At 37.8% G+C, this 18,515-nt stretch overlaps 1 protein-coding gene across 9 annotated transcripts in view; it reads left to right on the forward strand.

Moving 5' to 3' along the window:
- KIF16B (kinesin family member 16B) overlaps positions 1-18,515 on the forward strand; it is a 141,955-nt gene that overhangs the window by 59,242 nt on the left and 64,198 nt on the right. For all 9 annotated transcript variants that reach the window (XM_075749727.1, XM_075749728.1, XM_075749732.1 and 6 more), the window contains exons 13-17: positions 5,458-5,577; positions 6,128-6,179; positions 7,219-7,356; positions 12,818-12,900; positions 13,109-13,197. In XM_075749727.1, coding sequence (XP_075605842.1) covers positions 5,458-5,577; positions 6,128-6,179; positions 7,219-7,356; positions 12,818-12,900; positions 13,109-13,197 — 482 coding nt within the window. The remainder of the gene's footprint in view (positions 1-5,457; positions 5,578-6,127; positions 6,180-7,218; positions 7,357-12,817; positions 12,901-13,108; positions 13,198-18,515) is intronic.

Raw genomic sequence — 18,515 nt, forward strand, 5'->3', positions numbered from 1 at the left:
TTTCTCAAAAATTTCAAGAATTAGGGAAAGTTTCACGAATTGAAAAGTTGGGGAGTTGGCCAGGAAAGAGGCATTTTCTCTTCAGTCAGAAGTGCTGCTTCCATGTTTGTCTCTTCTCTACACAAATCTCTTGGAAGGTAACTCACCAAAAGTAGAAAAAGCTGCATAATGAGTCATTACGTGGGGTTTTTTTGGTTTGTTTGTTGTTTTTTTTTTTTCTTACCACATATTCAAGTTTACAGAAAGATCTTTCTTACTCCCTCAGAAAATGGGATAAAAACACTTAATTGTATCAACAAAGCAGTAAATGCGAATGAGAAGTGTTTTCTTATGTTGATTTTTATGCATAGTAGCTAAAGAAGTCATGTTCTGAATGCCTCTGTAAGAACTTTGTGAAAGTAAAAAAAAAAAAAAAGCAGGAGTCAAAAGAGATTCAGAATTTGTATTGATAACACAAAGTTCTAGGGTATATTTACTGATAATATACATTAAGACACTAGGAAGTCTGATTTTTAAATCAAACTTCAAACGTTCTTGTCCTTTGTGCACTAGTTAAAGAAAAACTATCCGGGCTCAGCCGTAGGTGAAGTAGGGCTTGTTCAACAGTACTCAGTTTTTGAAACAGAAACCAGGGCAAGTGGACAGCAATCCTTCCCCTGAAAACTTCCCATGCTTTCCGTGTCGGTGATTCTTGGAGTTACAGAACCAGAGGTGATGGATACCCTGTGCCTTTGTCCACAAGTACCTCCTTTCCTTTTCTCACCATTTTTCCAGTTCATTTCTTGCATCTATGTAAATTATTGATGTCTGCAATGTCCTTCAGTTAAACAAGGGGTTGCTTTTTGGTTTTGAACTCCTGCTGAATAATTTTCTTTTCCACTCCCTCGTATAAGAAACAGCAAGTGAGTGCTGCTTGTTTGGGAATTCCCCTGCTCAGGTTTTGTACGTGTTCATCATGGTCCTGCCCTGCAGTTACCCCCTCCCTTTCCCTTTTTTGAAAGGGCAAACTCTAGAAACGTGAGCAGTGTAGCCCTTTTAGAGCATGCGTGTATGAACTGGTTTACCTGGTATAGGCGTATCTCGGGGTTTTTTTTTTGGTTTTTTTGTAACTCACTAGTACAACCCTCAGCTGCTTAGATTTGTCCAAAACCTCCGCAATGGAGCTGTAATTGTAAGTCACCTTTTGCCATTCTGGGATGGAGAATGTATAAATTTCTGACTTCACTGAGTGAAGCCCTGGGTTTTTCACCCACCTTGATTATGGAGTGACCAGCTGAGGCTGCTTCATCCATATTTCTTATTCTCTCTGTTTGCGCAGCCTCTTTAGTGCCATGTGTCTGCTGGGTTTGGAAATGAACGTTTTTAGTTGCCTTTGAATACTGAGCAGTGTGGCATATTTTTTTCTGTAGGTATGAAACATTTGTTTCCAGTGATTTAAAGGAACACGAAGTGTACTGAATACATAACTGGAGGAAAACCAATTAAGAATTAAGAACTTCCCTTGTGTACAGTTTACATCTGTATATTTTATAGAGAGCTTAATGTTAGTGCCGGGCCACTGAGTATCTTCAGACGTTTTTGTGAACTCAGGATATAATAGCATATTTTCACTGAAAGCAAATGCACCCAAAGTACCTGTTAGCATAAGAATCTGCCTCAGTATAGTCTGGTTAAATATTAATGCAAAGACTTTTGCCGTTGCACATTTTTACCCATAATTTCTTTAATTTGGTATTACGCGCTTTTGCATAATTTAAATATAGACATCTGGACAATTTACTTAGCCAGCATAATGTTATGTTTTACTGAAAGTGTCTGCAGAGTGTATTCTTGGGACTGTGTGCCAGCAGCTAACTGTTCAATATTTAAATAAAAGAATTGAGTTTTTTCCAATGGAGAGTCTAACAGAAATTAAACTCCTCCAAGAGGGTTCTGTTCATTAAAAGGGCAGTGTACTAATTATGTGTACTCTTTAACGTGTGCTGGGCCAGTAGCAGCATATGTTTCATTCTACTGATCAAGGAATATTAGAAATGTGTTTTGGGCTTATTTTTTAATTTAATTCAGTGTGCTGTTGTTTAAGAAAATAAGCTTGTGTGATTCCATTTTTGTGTGTGCGTTTAAAGAAATACATTTAAAGAAACCCTATGTATCTTAGAGGTGTTCTTTATCATGGGCAGTTGTATATGATGAAGATTAAATCTACGGCTTGAATAAGTACTTTACACACAGATTTTGTTCCTGAACTACCAGAACATGTCTTAGCTGTGAGCTTGGAGATGCCTCCGTGTGGGTTAATACAGCAAACTTAATACATCAGTGCAGAAGACATGAGATTTCACAATAGCTCTCACAGAAGTGTTAATGCATTTACTATATCAGGATATTTCTGACTGCTGAGTCAGAGCTGAATTTGAAGAGACCATCATTTAAATATACAATATAATCCCCTCATTTTAACTTTGACTCAAGAAAGTGTTTTGTTATGTACTGAGTCAGAATTATTTTCTGAGTTTCTACTCTTCAAATAAACCCATTTGATCTAGCGGCTCCTAAAGAAGGAAGCCTTTTTACCTTTTTTCTTTTTTTTTTTCTTTTCCTTTTTTCTTGTTTTTCCTTTTCCTCTCTCCTCACACAGTAGCCATTTATATTAACTGGAGTGCTCCTTTGTAGATAATACTCAGCTTGCTTTGTTTTCCATAGTTTATGAACGCATCTCAAATACTGAGGGAATATTTGTACCCTTTTCTGTTCAAGGATAATTCAAGCTAAGATGCATGCAGTACATTCAGCTTTCTTAAACTGTACCTTGAGGTTTCAATAAATTTTCTGAATTAGTTTTGTTTTTTTTTAAATAGGGACAGCGACCTTTCCTGCTCTTGTCATTTGACTTATGGATTCACTGCTTTTTAAAATTGTGTTGCACAAATGAAAGTGAATCAAATCATAGCTCAAACCTAATCATTTCTCTGCCTTAGAATAGCTTACAGATCTTCAATTTATTTCAAAAGAGGTCTGTCCCCCTTTAGAAACATCCTTCCTATGCCATCGAGGATGAAAGAGGGGCAATTTGGCTACTTCTTTCTGGTCTTTTTCTTGTCTTTTTTTCCACTGTGAGAGAACAGAGTAATAAAGATCTATTGTTGATGAAGTTTCTACGATTTCTGTTTGGGGCAAAAGGGCAGTTTGGCGTTTGGAGGGATCCTTGCAGAAGTTTTGAAATTGGAATTAAATTTTAAGCCAAACAATTAAAGTTTAGCAGTTATTCCAGGTATCTAATTAAGATTCAGAATTTTTAGAATATTGTGTCTGAAGAGAAAAGCTACCTTACAACAAGTATTAAAGGAAAAAAAAAAATGTAGTTAATCTCAGCTACTGTCCATTGCATTTATAATGCTTCCAGTAATGGGATGTATTCTGTATGTGAGCGGTAGTCATTTACAAAATAAGGGTTTAGAAACTCAATTAATTTGTGTTCTTTAATTTTGGATCTGAATAAATAAGCAACACATCAATTTTAAATCACAGTTATACATGCTTTATTTCTGAATATAGTAAAAATGTTTTAAATATTAAAGACTGGAAAATGCGGCAGCATTTTTTTCTTTATTCTTAATTATTTGTGAGAGATTTCTCTCACCCAGTGATAATTTCTTTGCCTTCTGGGATGTCTGTTTTTTCCTTAGTCAGAGATGTTGGCAAATGCTTTGTTATGCTGGGGAAAAAATGTTCAGGTCCTTAATATTTTATCAATTCCATTGGACCGAAGGTGCCAGCAGTTGTGTAAACGGCTACCAGTCCTCAGTGTTTTAAGTCTTCAGCCTTATCATGTGGGAACATTCTAAATTATGTATAACAGTAGATGCCACTCAATAAATATTTGATAGGTGATAGGTATTTTTGACTGAAATTACTTTTTCACTTGAACAGTGATTTAAACTGTATTTTTTGTTTTTATGAGGTGACACATTTATAATATCAAGGAATAGTTAGGTGCAGTTTGAATGTCAGAGGCAGGGCAACATCAATCACAGCTTCTTTCTTGCCGTCTGAATGCTGGAAAACTTTTTAATTCATCCATGACCAGAGTGGGATTTCCCGGTTTTGTTTTGGAGTGTCTTTTGTATGTTGTGTCATCACCTCGTCTTGCCCAGGTGTACCCATACTTAGAATTTTTTAAGCAGTATCAATATTGACGATGTCTTATACTGTGCAGGGAAATGAGATACTACATCTGTTTTCTTCCTTCAGATTTGCAAATTGCTGTACTTGGGAAAATACGTATAAAAATCTATCTGTTTTGTTTTTCTTACAAACAGTGTAGTATCTTGGTTGGATCTGGAGAAGGCATATTGGTGACTTGGAAAAGGAATAGTCATGCTGCTGTCAGAAAACTTATTTTCCATGTTTACTAGCACCAGGAGAAAAGCGTGCGCCTTGTAACACACAGAATTGATACTTGCTGGCATTGCTTCTCCTTCCTAGGTTGTCAGCCTTCCTTGGCTTGTAAGAGCTTAGCTGTTTTGTGTAGAAAAACACATTCATCTTGAAAGGCGGTGTGTGTACATGTTCACAGTCTCTGCTGCTGTTACTTTGTAGGCCTAGAGGCCAACAGGATATTTTTTTTAACTTGAAAAATAAACTTTATAAATACTAAAACTTGTTTCAGAGCTGTAATTAATTTCTTGTTTATTGCACAGACTGTCTGATCAGTACTACATCACACGATGTTCTATCCAAGGTTGAATTCTCCAACTTGTCCTGCGGAATGATGCTTCATCCTACATCCTTCATTGTACAGGTGGCTGTACAATGAATTTGGCATTCATTGTACAGGTGGCTGTACAATGTGGCCCAAAGGAATTTTGAAGAATTGAAATGATGTGCTGCAAATATTTCTTACGTGTATTTACTATTGTCAGTGCTTCTCTTACATTGGATGATGTTTTAACTGCTTAGGCTTTCCACATTTTCAGATGGCTGGGGTTTTTATTCGGCAAGGTTCAGTTAATTTAAAGAATCGCCAAAGAGTTTTCAGTTTTCTACTGAATTCAGTTGTACTGAATTCTGAGGAGTTTTAAATTCTCCTTACCATTATGCAAGGTGGTACGTAGCTTGCTTTTGGACAACATTGCTTTGTTATGCTCTTGAGTGATCTTCCTTATCTGGTATAATTCAGCTGTTTGGTTTCTTTCAAGTAACACGTTCACAGATTTCCTGAACAGCAAGCTTGGAGTGCTTAATGGAAGTATAAAAGTCACATTTAAAATGTATAAAAAAAGTGCAAACAAAACAACCCCCTCCAAAAGCAAACAGAACAAACCCAAAAAACCTGTCTTTATTTTTTTTGGTGATATCACCAATACAGAGAATAAGTTATGTTAAACGTGGTTTAGAAAGAGAAGGAAGAGTTGTATTTCTTGCATATCCTAATAAATAGACTTTTGTCCTTCACAGGAACAAACCTTGGCTCTGAGGAAAGAAGGGATAGGTGTTGTGTTAGATTCTGAACTGCCTCATCTCATTGGCATTGATGATGATTTGCTCAGTACTGGTATCATCTTGTATCACTTGAAGGTAAATACACATCCGTGTTCCCATAGCCTTTGTATGCCTTGTGATTTTTATTTTTTTTAATTTTTTTTTCAGTAGACAAATTGTAGTACAAATTTGCTGTCTATGATGCTCATTACATTTCTCTACCATAGTAAGAAAAGCTCTTAAGAAGTTGCAACTGATTCAATTAAAATATCTGTTAATTTGCTGTTTAGGTTTATCCTGAGGGTCAAGTGGCAAACCAGAGATAGGTGTTTAATGCCCCTACCCGTGTGTATTAGTTTTTCATTGATCTCCTTGTAAAGCTTGACTTGAAATCCAAATCTACATGAATTGCCTCAAAACTATAAAGATGGTTCTACACAGGACAGTTGATACTTGAATTTGCTAATAATATTGTATAATAATGACTGTGAAAGCATTCTAAAAATGCTACCTGATTTTTTTTTCCATGTATATTTAAACATATACTTCCTTCAGGTTACTCTGAGAAAGTGGAAGGATAATTTATATCTTTGTGGGGGAGGAAGGGAGATTGCAACTGAAAATAATGTGTGTTCCTCTTAATTAGGAGGGTCAAACATATGTTGGCAGAGAAGATGCTGCGACAGAACAGGATATTGGTATGGAATTTGGCAATTTTTTTGCATTTTTTCTTCAGCCCCAATATGTGAACACAGCTTCATATTTTTTCCCTTTTTCAGTTAGTTGTCTGTATGTTCTTCCATATTTTAATTTTTAGAAAACTTGAGAGCTGAATGAAGTGGGATTTGCTTCAAGGACCATGACTTCTAGAATATCTTGTGGGCCTAAAACTTATTCATATTCATACACTTGTTACTAACTTATTTCTTGCTTCTTTTGAAAGAGCATCATGCAAAAATACCATGGTTTTTCATACAGCACCTGTCACAATTACTACACAGTCTTTCTCTTAACCTTTGTATAATGATGGTATTGTTATACCTAAAGCAGTCTCTGGACTTTAGATTTGAGTTGAAGAAAATTCTGGAAGTTGATAAAAAGTAGGTAGGGTGCTTCTACTGGATTAAAATTTCTGTATGAATTTTATGAAACTAGTGAACTTGTGTTGCTTTGCGGTATTAAACAATGCAGGTAGAGATAATCGTACATTAGTTGAAGAAGAGACAGAAAGTAGCATAACTGATTGATAAAAGGCCTGACTATAATAGAACACAAGAACCTTATTTCAGCCATCCCTCTTAGTCTACAATCGCAGATTAGATCCTGTCTTTTCAGATTTAAGCATGGTTGCTTTAAGGTCAAGAAGCTGTCCTTATTTCCCAGAAACCAGTCCAAAAAATCTTGTCTCTACAAATATGTAAATTTTACTTACCTGTTTGCTATCAGAAGGAAAGAAGCATTTACTAATATGGTGCTAAAACATAGGAGGAAAGAATATTACACCAAAAAACCTCAAGTAACCCAACACGCTTCTCTTTCCACTACAATAAAACAATAAACAGCATTGACATTGAAGGCTTGCAGGATGTCATGAAGGATGGAAAAAAAACATTGTCCAGCAGAAAGAGAAAAGAACACTCTCAAATATGTAGTACAATATGTCCTTAATAAATTAATATCAGCATGCTAATCTTACTAGGTGTTAGGAGACTAATTATTTTATTTATTTGCATTTAGTTCTTCATGGCCTTGATTTGGAAAGTGAGCATTGCATCTTTGAAAATCTCAACGGTACTGTGAATCTAATACCACGGAATGGAGCGCAGTGTTCTGTGAATGGTATTCAGGTTACAGAGGCCACGCACCTAAACCAAGGTATTACGCAGCGTAATGTCATTTTTGATACAGCATCTTTGTTTCTTTCTGGCCACAGCACTGAAAAAAGCCTATGTGTGTAAAAAGGGGGTATTGTTTAATTAAATTTAATTCCATGTCTTCTCAACTACAACCCAAAACCACCAGGAGAGCCATGGAGTTTTTGTACTTTCAAGGAATTGCCATGTGGTAAAAAGAGAATTCTTTACTAATTTAAGCTGTTTCATAATCATAGAATCGTAGAATGGTTTGGGTTGGAAGCGACCTCAAAGATCATCTAGTTCCAACCCCCCTGCTGCAGGCAGGGACACCCTCCGCTAGACCGCATTGCTCAAAGCCCCATCCAGCCTGGCCTTGAACACTTCCAGGGATGGGGCATCCACAACCTCCCTGGGCAACCTGTTCCAATGCCTCACCACTCTCACAGTAAAGAATTTCTTTCTAACATCTAACCTAAATCGACCCTCCTTCAGCTTAAACCCATTACCCCTTGTCCTGTCACTACACTCCCTGATAAACAGTCCCTCTCCATCTTTCCTGTAGGCCCCCTTCAGGTACTGGTAAGCCACAATTAGATCTCCCTGGAGCCTTCTCTTCTCCAGGCTGAACAACCCCAACTCTCTCAGCCTGTCCTCATAGGAGAGGTGCTCCAGCCCTCTGATCAGCTTCGTGGCCCTCCTCTGGACTCTCTCCAACAGCTCCATGTCTCTCCTGTACTGGGTCCCCCACAGCTGGACACAGTACTCCAGGTGGGGTCTCACAAGAGCAGAGTAGAGGGGCAGGATCACCTCCCTCAACCTGCTGGTCACGCCTCTTCTGATGCAGCCCAGGACACGGGTGGCTTTCTGGGCTGCAAGCGCACACTGCCGGCTCATGTTGAGCTTCTCATCCATCAATACCCCCAAGTCCTTCTCCTTGGGGCTGCTTTCAATCCATTCCTTGCCCAGCCTGTAGTTGTGCTTGGGATTGCGCCGACCCACGTGCAGGACCTTGCACTTGGCCTTGTTGAACTTCATGCGGTTCGCACGGGCCCACCTCTTCAGCCTGTCAAGGTCCCTCTGGATGGCATCCCTTCCCTCCAGCATGTCGACCACACCACACAGCTTGGTGTCATCGGCAAACTTGCTGAGGGTGCACTTGATCCCACTGTCGGTGTTGCTGACTAAGATGTTGAACAGTGCCGGTCCCAGTACTGACCCCTGAGGGACACCACTCGTCACCGTTCTCCACTCGGACATTCAGCCGTTGACCACAACTCTTATAATCTTGAGTATGATGTCATTCAACGTTTATACATAAAGCGAACTCCGTGCCAGATAACTTAGGTTGCTGTAACATTAAGAAAAATAATATTGGTCTCTATAGGACTAAAATAATGTCAGAGACACCCCCAGACCCCTTCCTGAGCTTCAGGCGGGTCCTGCTCAACTGTCTGTTGCCAAATCCTGTTGTATGGCAGGAGATTGAGCTGGAGTATCTGTTAACTGCAGCTGTAGGGAAATGACAAAAAGGGGGAGGCTAATCCTTAAGGAGGAAGTTTAGAGAATTAGAATTTTAATATAAAAGCTTTAAAATCTGGAAATGAAAAAACAGCCGGGACAGCTGGGAACAAAGGTATATTGTGTCGGCCTGGAAAGGACTGGCTAAGGAGTCATCTGGTGAGTGCTGCAGCAGAGGTTCAGGATGTTTTGTCTTCCAGGAGCACTCAGAATCCCTTCCCATTTAGCAGTGAGCTGAAGACCCTTCAGCAGTGAGGCTGTGAGGCAGCTCAGCTGCTGAAAAACAATGTCACTTTGGATTCCTGGAAAGAGGCTTTCAGAGTAAGCTTATCCTAACAGAGGAAGAACTCGGTGTTGAACAAATCAAGTCTTCCATCTTTTCTGAGCTCAAACAAGTGCTTCAAACGTCTGCTTTCAGAAAGTAAGGAGTTTTGGTATAGAGAGGGCATGTTTATTTGTATAAAATCTCTTTTGTAGGGTGTTTCTTCCTGTGAAGTGAGAGGCATATGCACTTGTTTCTGTTACAGATACAGAGGAGAGGGGGTAAAAATAAAAAAGCCCAACCCCATTTGTCTTATGTTTGAGTAAATCCCATTGATAAATTGTTAGCAATAGGAACATTGAGACCAATGGCAAATAATACTGTAAATAATAGAATTGTAGTTGCAATGACTCATCTTTATCCTACTGCATTTCCAAGGCAGTTAAGGTTTGATGTGCCTCAGAAGAAAGTAGAAGTTTGGATGCTATTTCCCTCTTCCAGGGGAAACATACGTAACAACTTGGTTTTTGTACTGTGAACAGCGGCAACATGACTTTTTTTTTCCATCTCCCAAATTTCTGTCTGTCTAAAGAAATTTGCAACTTGAGAGGAGAGGGTTGCTTTGAGTTACTAAATTGTGAAAAACAACTGCATAAGCTGACCCTTTAGACAGTGTAACTAGACCGACAGAAAGGTGGGCAAAGCTGATGAAATAACTAGTTTAACAACTTGTACACAATCCACGTATCCTAGCTGTGTTAGCATTTAGTCTCACAGCATGAAGTGCCAGCCTCCTTAAATATCTCCTTTAGGTAACGCTGATTAACTGCTGATAGATTTAAGTGTTTCCGTTCATCGTTAATAACTGTTCGTTTGAAAATGTGTTAAGTTTTTTAGACTGTCATAGAGTTAAAAAAAAAGCAGCATATTAATTACCACTTCCTTCTACAGATTGCTCCCAGCATTTGTGAATTCTGGCTAATGTGGACTAAATGTAACTTACTACAATATTTTGTTATTCTTGAGAATGTACAGTAGCATTTCTAGAGGTCATTGAATTAATATTCACCATTAGAATTTGTCCTTTACCTTAAATTTATCCTCAACTTCAACCAAGTTTTCTGATTTCTAGGCCAAACTGCCAACCCTTCTGTAGTTAACGTACTACCTCCCACTGCTTTTTTTTTTTAATAGTTCGTTAATAAACAATAAACTTTCAAAAATAAAAAAGGGGCTTTTAGAAGTCGGTAAGATCCTAATTCTAGATACCTCTGCCTAGTTCCAAAAGATTGATTTGTGTAGATCAGAGATGCTTGATGACATTCAACAGGCAGTCTTCTTAAATATGTGTATATATGTACGTGGTGGATTGGGTTTTTTCCCCTTATGCTCTCTGGTCATTTCTGTATTGGAGTCAACCAGTTAAATTACGAGATCAGAGCTCCACAAATGATAAAAACTTTTTTGGCTCAGTTTTTGTTGTTGTTCTTAGTACTATCATTGTATTTCACAAACCTTTTTTCTTTGCCATTTAACACGCAAGGAGAATAAGAATTGTTGCTTACAGTAAATAAATGGAAAGCAAACCCCACAGCAAATCCAGTTATGTTTCCATGACGACATTTACGCTGGTCTTTGCACACTTGCATTCTGATGGGGAGCCGCATTGTACAACAGCGGACAATCAAACCTGGTGATTAGAAATATTGGACTGTATGGTTTTGACCAGACTTCTTTTCCAAAAGAGGCTTTGATGTTGATGCTTATTTAAGTTCTGTCAAGTGGATTGTAGAGTTTTTCCTAAATAACAGAATAATACTATAATAATATAAAAAACACATCATGAAGCAATTAACCTGTGACGTGCTTGGATAAAAAAGAGGAATGTAATGGGAGAAGCGAGGGAGTTTGGTTCGTCTTCTAATCTGTGCAATGGGCATGTTGGTGTGAATACTTCCGTAACAGTGCATCGTGTGACATGCACGTATCCTTTCTCCTTCCTCCCATCCGGATTTATGCCACATCTCCTCCTGCTAGGCTCATGATTGTAGAATTCAGAGAAGTTCTGAAAGAGAAACCTAGGAGTTGTTCATATGATCTGTCATCTGGGTGTGACTGTCTCATGCTTGCTGTTAAGCCTCTCTCTCCTGTTTTCTTTTAAATTTGTGAAGTTGGGAACACGTGTCTTTATCTGTATATATTCTGAAATTTTAATCCATTTATTTCAGTTGCTTCCACCTAGTAATGTGGTAAGAAATGTTTACCATTAATTACTTCTACCTTTATTTGAAAGTAACTGAAGGAATTTCATAGAGGTCCTCACTGTCACAAAATCCCCCTCCAGGCAGTCAGCAAGAGTGGAACAGATAAAGGTTTGGGACAACGGTGAGCATATGAAGCAGTGGTAGACTAGAACAGTTTTAGCCCTTTCACTACAGCAGTCATGACCATCATGGACCCTTTTAATATGATTACATAAAAAGTATGCCCAGCACGCTTCTCGAAGGAAAGGTCAACCTGCAGCATCACATAAATTACAGAGATGGTATCAAAATGGCTTTGCAGTACAAAACTACATACAGATTTATGAAAGGTAGTTCTTTTTAAGGTTAGACTGAGGTAAAGAGTTCCTGTGGTCCAAAACTGAGGTGTGTGTAGGTGGTGAGAAGCAACGTTGTGACTGTAGTGCTTTTTGCCATTTATTTGCCAAGACTGGATGGCCTTATTTGGGTTGATATTCCTAATTAAGCTAATTTTAAGAGGAGCATTGCTTATTACGGACAGCATTTCATTCTCAGATGGTAAGAATTTGTTTGTAGTAAACAGTCTAAGTGTAGTGTTTTCATGTTTTGAGTGTAATGGAGTCCTTTTTCTTTTTAAAAATGCCTCACACCAACCAACAGATAAGTGCTTGATTCTGTGATGGTTAACTAGGAAGACTTCCATGTTGTGACAGCAGTGACAATATACTTGTTAGTAGGAACATTTTAGTCACGGTGCCATTGTCTTTAAAATATAAGAATTGCCCAGAATCACGTTATTTGTGACCTGTACCTTAACTGATTAAATACAATAATGGATGTGCATTGAACAATATGAATTATTTGAGGTTCTTCCCTCTGAAAATAACTGTTAGATATAAAAGTCTAATAATCCTGTTTTCAGTGACAATAAACTTCAATGTTTTTCTACATAAAGAAGAAAAAGGTAAGTGAGAGTACAGATTATGGTGATCTGGAGCTCTCAGTGTAGGTGGATTCAAGCCTGACTGCGATCAGTAGCGGATAGATAACAGTTTGTTCTTAGTCATGTTTCTGGATGTTCCCATTGCATTTGATACCTTCTGGGAGCATCTGAAGTAGCACTGATGAAGAATGTATAGGTCAAATTGAGGCATCTGCTTCCACTGCTTCCTCTACCTGTATTTATTCTTTGACTGCACTGCATGAACGTGATTGACCTTTGTGTGCATGAACATGTGAGGGGCGACTTATTTTTTTTCAGTAGGATGGAGTAAACTGTATACATCAGTTAACATAGTTGTGACTATGCGTTGTTCTACAATTGAATTGTCAAAATGCATTTTCATTTTGTTCTTGCTTAATGGAAGTCTTTGCTTATGTATTGTGTGTCTGAAAAATTATGTGGCATTTTCAGGTACAGAATGTTGTCAGTGAATGGTGTTTGTTTTTCTCATCAGGTGCTGTTATATTACTTGGAAGAACCAATATGTTTCGCTTTAACCACCCCAAAGAAGCTGCTAAGCTGAGGGAGAAAAGAAAGGTGAGATTAAATCAGTGTTTGGGAAATGCAAACCTTTTCACAGTTTTCTTGCTAATACAAACATACCTTGATTGTTGTAGAATACTTTATTTATATTTGCTTCGTATCCTTTAGTTAATATTTCATCCAGTGAAACAAAGTAAGAGTTTGTAAGCACATCAGTGTTTGTCTAATACAAATAAAATAAAATTTTATGGTCTGTTGTTAGAGTGGACTGCTGTCGTCCTTCAGCTTGTCTATGACGGATCTTTCAAAATCTTGTGAGAACCTGTCAGCGGTTATGCTTTATAATCCAGGGTGAGTATATTCTAAAATGCAGTTGTTAAAATTGCAACCGTTCTTCATTCAGTTTGAATGTTCCAAATGGCAGTAATAGAAAGTATTTTGTTCTCAGGTTAATAGTATATGCTTGCTAAATAATGGGCTTCTGAATGAAGCCAGAACTTTTCAGAAATGTTATTTGAACTAGTCCATGCTAGAAAACGGGTTGAAGGGACACTGAGGAACTTTCTATCCTGCTTAAATGTTGCTTTTACCTGGGATTTCTCTGCTTAAATACAGGAAGAGTAACTGCATCAGTGAACAGCCACCCTGATAGATCTAACACAAAGAAAGTTGTAGTATCTGGAGTCTGGAAGACATCATTTGCGTTATAACCAAGGCAGTTCAGCACAATAATGACATGGCAAATTTTACATTTATGCTTTCTTCAGAATTACAGGTTAACTATTTTTCCCGAGAAAAATGCTTTGTAAACTGAAAATGAAGGTTTCTTGAGTTCATATAATATCATTACAAGCATAATAAGCCTGGGAAATGAATGTCTTACGTTCTCACCTATATACCTCCTAGTAGGTCGCCAAGTTAGGATGTGGAAAACAGTTTTATTATACAGTTACAATGACATAGACTGCTTTTTGTAGAGAAGCTGTTTTTAATGGTTTTACCAGTGTTCTTAAAGTGACTTGCAGAGAATTGATGGTGTTTTGTTCTAATTTTTTTTTTCAATAGCTAGTGCCTGTGTTTTGAATTGAGTGTGAGACGAGGCACTTTAACCACCTAGGCGCTTTTGAAAAATTGACTGTAAATTGAATTACAGGCTTGGATAGTGCAGCTTTATTCCTGAGTTTTACTGCGGGGTTGCTCTTTATCCATTAGAATTTAGGAAGATTGAACAGGTAATAATAACTTCAAGTTAAACAATGTCTTAAATACAGTGAGTACGTGTAATAATATTGCTTCAAATGTGACTGTTACTCTTTTGCTACTGAGCTACCTACAGAGATCTCAAGATAGAGAGCTAGCTGCTGATAAACTACATGTATTTTTTCAGACAGAGATGAAAGAGAAGATCAAAAAAGTATATGTATTTTTTTCTATTTCTTTAGCTTTTCAAATAGTTCGATCCAAAAACTTCTAATGACAGTTGCTAGACATTTTCTGTCGGCTGGGGAAAGTTTCTGGCTGTTTGTTACCTCTGGTTATTGATCAGCTGCCGTGGGCTTTTCCCCGACTAATAACGTTACTCTGCTACAATACTGTTATGAATAATTGTATTATACTGCACGATACTGACCTTGACTTTGCAGTCAGCATAGAGTAGAACAGATTGTTTCAGCATTGCCGCACTTTCAGCCTTTCAGATTTGCAGGAAAATATAATGGCATGGGCAAGGCCCGGTTGAAGGTGGGCTTAAGAATTATTTCCCTGCCTGAGGAGTTCATACTGTCTCAGACAGTGCCAAATTGTTTCTTATAGAAAGGAGTTTTCCTGTAACTCTTATTTTAAAAAAAAAAAAAGTGAAAGTCTGGAGAGTTATTTGATTGTCTTGATGATGGAGTAGATTGCAAATCTACTTCTAGAAGCAAATTCTTCTTTTTCTCTGATATGTTTTGTGGAATATAGCTTCTCTTTTCCTTATCAGTTTTTCAAACGTCTTTCCTTGCTTTCCTGGAAATCAAACAGTATGAATAATATAATTAAATTATCAAAGTACACAGCAAGTTTTAGAAATGCTACCATTTTTCCCATCTAATGCTTCTTGTAAGTTTTATTTCCTTTCTTGAGTGTGATTATGAGAATGCTGCTGAAATTGAGGATAAGATCAGGTGAAATATTCTTCATATTCCCAAACATTTTCTTGCCTGTGTTTTACTAGACTTCAAACTACAAGTAGAGGGTTAATTATTGATATTCTCCTGGTAGTCTGCATTCAATTAATCTTTGTGAACTGGCCTGCAGGAATAGATATTTTGTCCTGCGTCATTTGTAAACACAAGAAAGGCTTATGCTTAAGGCTTGCGTTACAGGAGGAATGCAGGTCTGCGTGACTGTCACTTGTTTGTGAGCAACAGACCCTATCTGAAGTTGTTCCCTAGTCACTGTTATGTACATATGTTTTTTTTCTAAGCAAGGAAGCTTATGGTTACATATTTATAATTTTAAACTCTTATCCCTATCTTTAGATGCTTTAACTATGTTTAAAACAATAGATGCCGTACTTAAAAATACACATTGCCCACACAGTGCAGAGGCAGTTGTCATCCTAACGCTCAGTGATTTTTTTTTTTTAAATAAAATCTCAAATAGGTCTGTTTTTACTGCTTTTATGACTGCTGCAAAGAGAAGGTAGGCTCTGAAGTTTGCAGTGTAGTTTAACTGAGCCCTGCTCTCACAAATCGGTAGAAGAAAGTGCCTTCCACAATTGATGCATCTTTATGGGCAGCAATTTGGCAATAGCAACTTTTCAGCTTAGGCTGGGGTTCCATTACAAATTTAAATTTATTTATGGTGTTGCTAACACTGTTTTTCCTTTGTGAAAGGAAAGGGGTTTTTCTGGTCATGTGGTGAGCTTGTCCAAAGAGGTGGTTCTGCAAAAAAATGTCACTTTAAAGGGAACAGGTACCTGGGGGTAATTGCAAGTTTAAAGAAAAGAAAAATATGTTTTGAATAAAGCGGATCCCAAGCATTTAGGGGTTAGTAATAATTCAAAGCCGATGACACCATATCTGTAAAGAGTTAGATGGCTTGCAGAGGACTTGAGCTCTCTACTTCCAGCTAGGAATGCTGCTTACCAAGCGCAGGGCTGTGGTGGTTATTTTTCTTAGTGGTGACTCTGTTCAGCCTGGGTAAAACATTCAATAAATCTGATCTCTGGGTATGAAAGGCAAGGTAACTGTACCCAAGGTGCTAGGTAAGGGTCAGCATCTTGCTTCCTGGAAAAGTGCAGATGGAAAAGAATATCCTACACTAAATGTGGCTTGGATTTTTTTTCATCTGGAACAATGTAGGACATGGACAACTTCCTTTGATATGACCCTTTATTACAATAGACCATAACTCATAATGTAATGGTGTACTGCCCACCAGCAGTGTAGATCTAGATTCAGTAGCTGACCCTCTTTTTCTTCTTCTTCTTTTTTTTTTTTGGCACAACTTCTGTAGCTGACCAGCATTCTGCTTATTGTTAACTTAGCGCTTTCAAGACCACCTTTTTTCCAGTTTCAGTAGTGATAACCTAAAGGCTAGCAGCTAAATTGGCAATTTCTGTAAACAGAAATAAACAGCTTGTAAGATTTAGCATCTTTAGCAATCAATGGCAGAAGAGGCTGTGGGATATTGCCTGCAGTTGTTGTGAAAGCAGATAAATGATGGATCTTGCTGACTGTATCTGTATCTTTCCTACGTGAAAGCCAGTGTTATCTTTAATTGTGTTTTCCAATGGGTGGTCTTTGTGTGTGGGTTTTTGTGTTTGGTTGTTGATTTCCTATATGTGGACATAGTTGCATAAAATTTAGGCTTAACATGCAAAATTCTTTGTTTGGCTTGTTCCTGGTCTTTGTCTTTAATCTGTTGTCATGCAACACTGAGTCAGATAATAAGCTTTGGATAAAATAGAATTTTGCACATAGATTTATGCTGAAGATTTCATTTGTGGACCTTTTGTACGCTACATTATATTGTAACTCTAAAACCACTCATGAGAAACCTTGGTCTTGTCATGGATTTAGCATGGGGTATTTTGTTTTGGTTTTTTTTTTTTTTAAATTGATCTCATAAATTGGGCTACTGAGCGGCATTGTAACATCTTTGTAGTCCTGCCAGTACTAAGTCTTTCCTAACAGATGTAGTACCAGATCACACTTTTGTGCTGTGTAAATTAAGCTGTTGTACTGTGCTAGTAGAACTGACTTCCTTTCTCTGCAGCTTATCTACACTGCTCTTATGCTAGATATGCCACATTTTCCAGGAAAATAGTGACTATTTAATTCTGCACTGATCAGATTAAGTTCCTTTTGTGGTAGATCTACAAAAGAAGAAAGAGTGAAGTCTAGTCTTTAATATCTGTGTTTTTTTCAATTTCAAGCTAATATTTTTTTCTATTCACAGTAGTGCTCACATTAATAAAGGGAGTAGAGGTTATATGAAAAAGATTTTTATAATGGATAGACTACACCAAAAAACATCAATCTTGCGCCTGTACTTTGTAAAACTGGCAGTGATTTGTTATAGCCAGTGATGTTTTTGGTGATGTTGAGGGTTTTGGTTTTTTTTGGACTAGCTTCTTCAAGAAACACAGTTTCTGCAATCATTGACAGCCTGTCCTGCCTCCCTGGATTCTCTGCTGTCCTGAAATAACTTTGAACTCATAACCAGTTTGAAGCAAATACTGCTGAGGGAATGATCTCAAAAGTGGTGAATTCCTAAATATATTGAGAAAATAGGCAGCCAGCTAAGGAAGACAGGCGTCATTGTTACCCCTGTAGAAATAAAGGCTGCAGCGTGAGCCTTTGATAGAGAATAGAGACACTGTGAATAACCCCATGGTAGGAGACCCTTCAGGGGAGCTCAGACCTTCTTAGGCACCGCTGAATCTACGTAGCGGCAGAACACCAGGCTACGTTAGCCTGTCTGTTCATAGGAGTATTCTTTACTTGTCTAAAATACATCAAATACGCATTTTTAAAACAGCTAGGTGTAGTGTTTGGAAGCTGTTGTTTGGAGTGTTGATGATGATCCATATTTGGCTTTGGGAAATAGCTATTTTCCCTGAAGAAAGAACACTTCTGCATAGTTCATTCCTCTTCCCTGAGCAACCTTTTGAGCACCACTGGCTTTGTTTCAGCGTAAGGTAGAGCTGATTGTTGTGATGCTAGTGTTGAAGGTATTAGAGATGCTTCCTCAAAGAGAAAATCCCAGAGTTTTCACCAGTGACCTGTTTTTATATCAGACTGATTGCTATGATGACTCATTTTCCTTGTATCGGGTCTCAATCAAAAGCTGGTTACCATTTTTATGCACATATAAAATATATTTGCGCAATTATGTGTTTTATAGGACAGTCAAAATATCAAAAGATTCTTGCTCTGGGTTTTGCACATTATGTTAGCTGATCCAAAACACCTTACTTCGTTATGGCTTAACCAAGCATGGGAATACTTGTAAATCATCTTTGCCAGCTGTCTAAGCAAAGATGGTCTACATCTGACAGCGCCCAAAGGACATCTGCATTTCCACAGACGAGAGCTATATTCCCCAGGGTCTATATTATTTTGGATTAAAGTAATGATGAATATAGTGGTATTTGTCAGCCGAGCCCTAGGTAAGAAGTGATA

Source organism: Balearica regulorum, chromosome 3 (assembly GCF_011004875.1).
Source record: "Balearica regulorum gibbericeps isolate bBalReg1 chromosome 3, bBalReg1.pri, whole genome shotgun sequence".
Taxonomy (NCBI): domain Eukaryota; kingdom Metazoa; phylum Chordata; class Aves; order Gruiformes; family Gruidae; genus Balearica; species Balearica regulorum.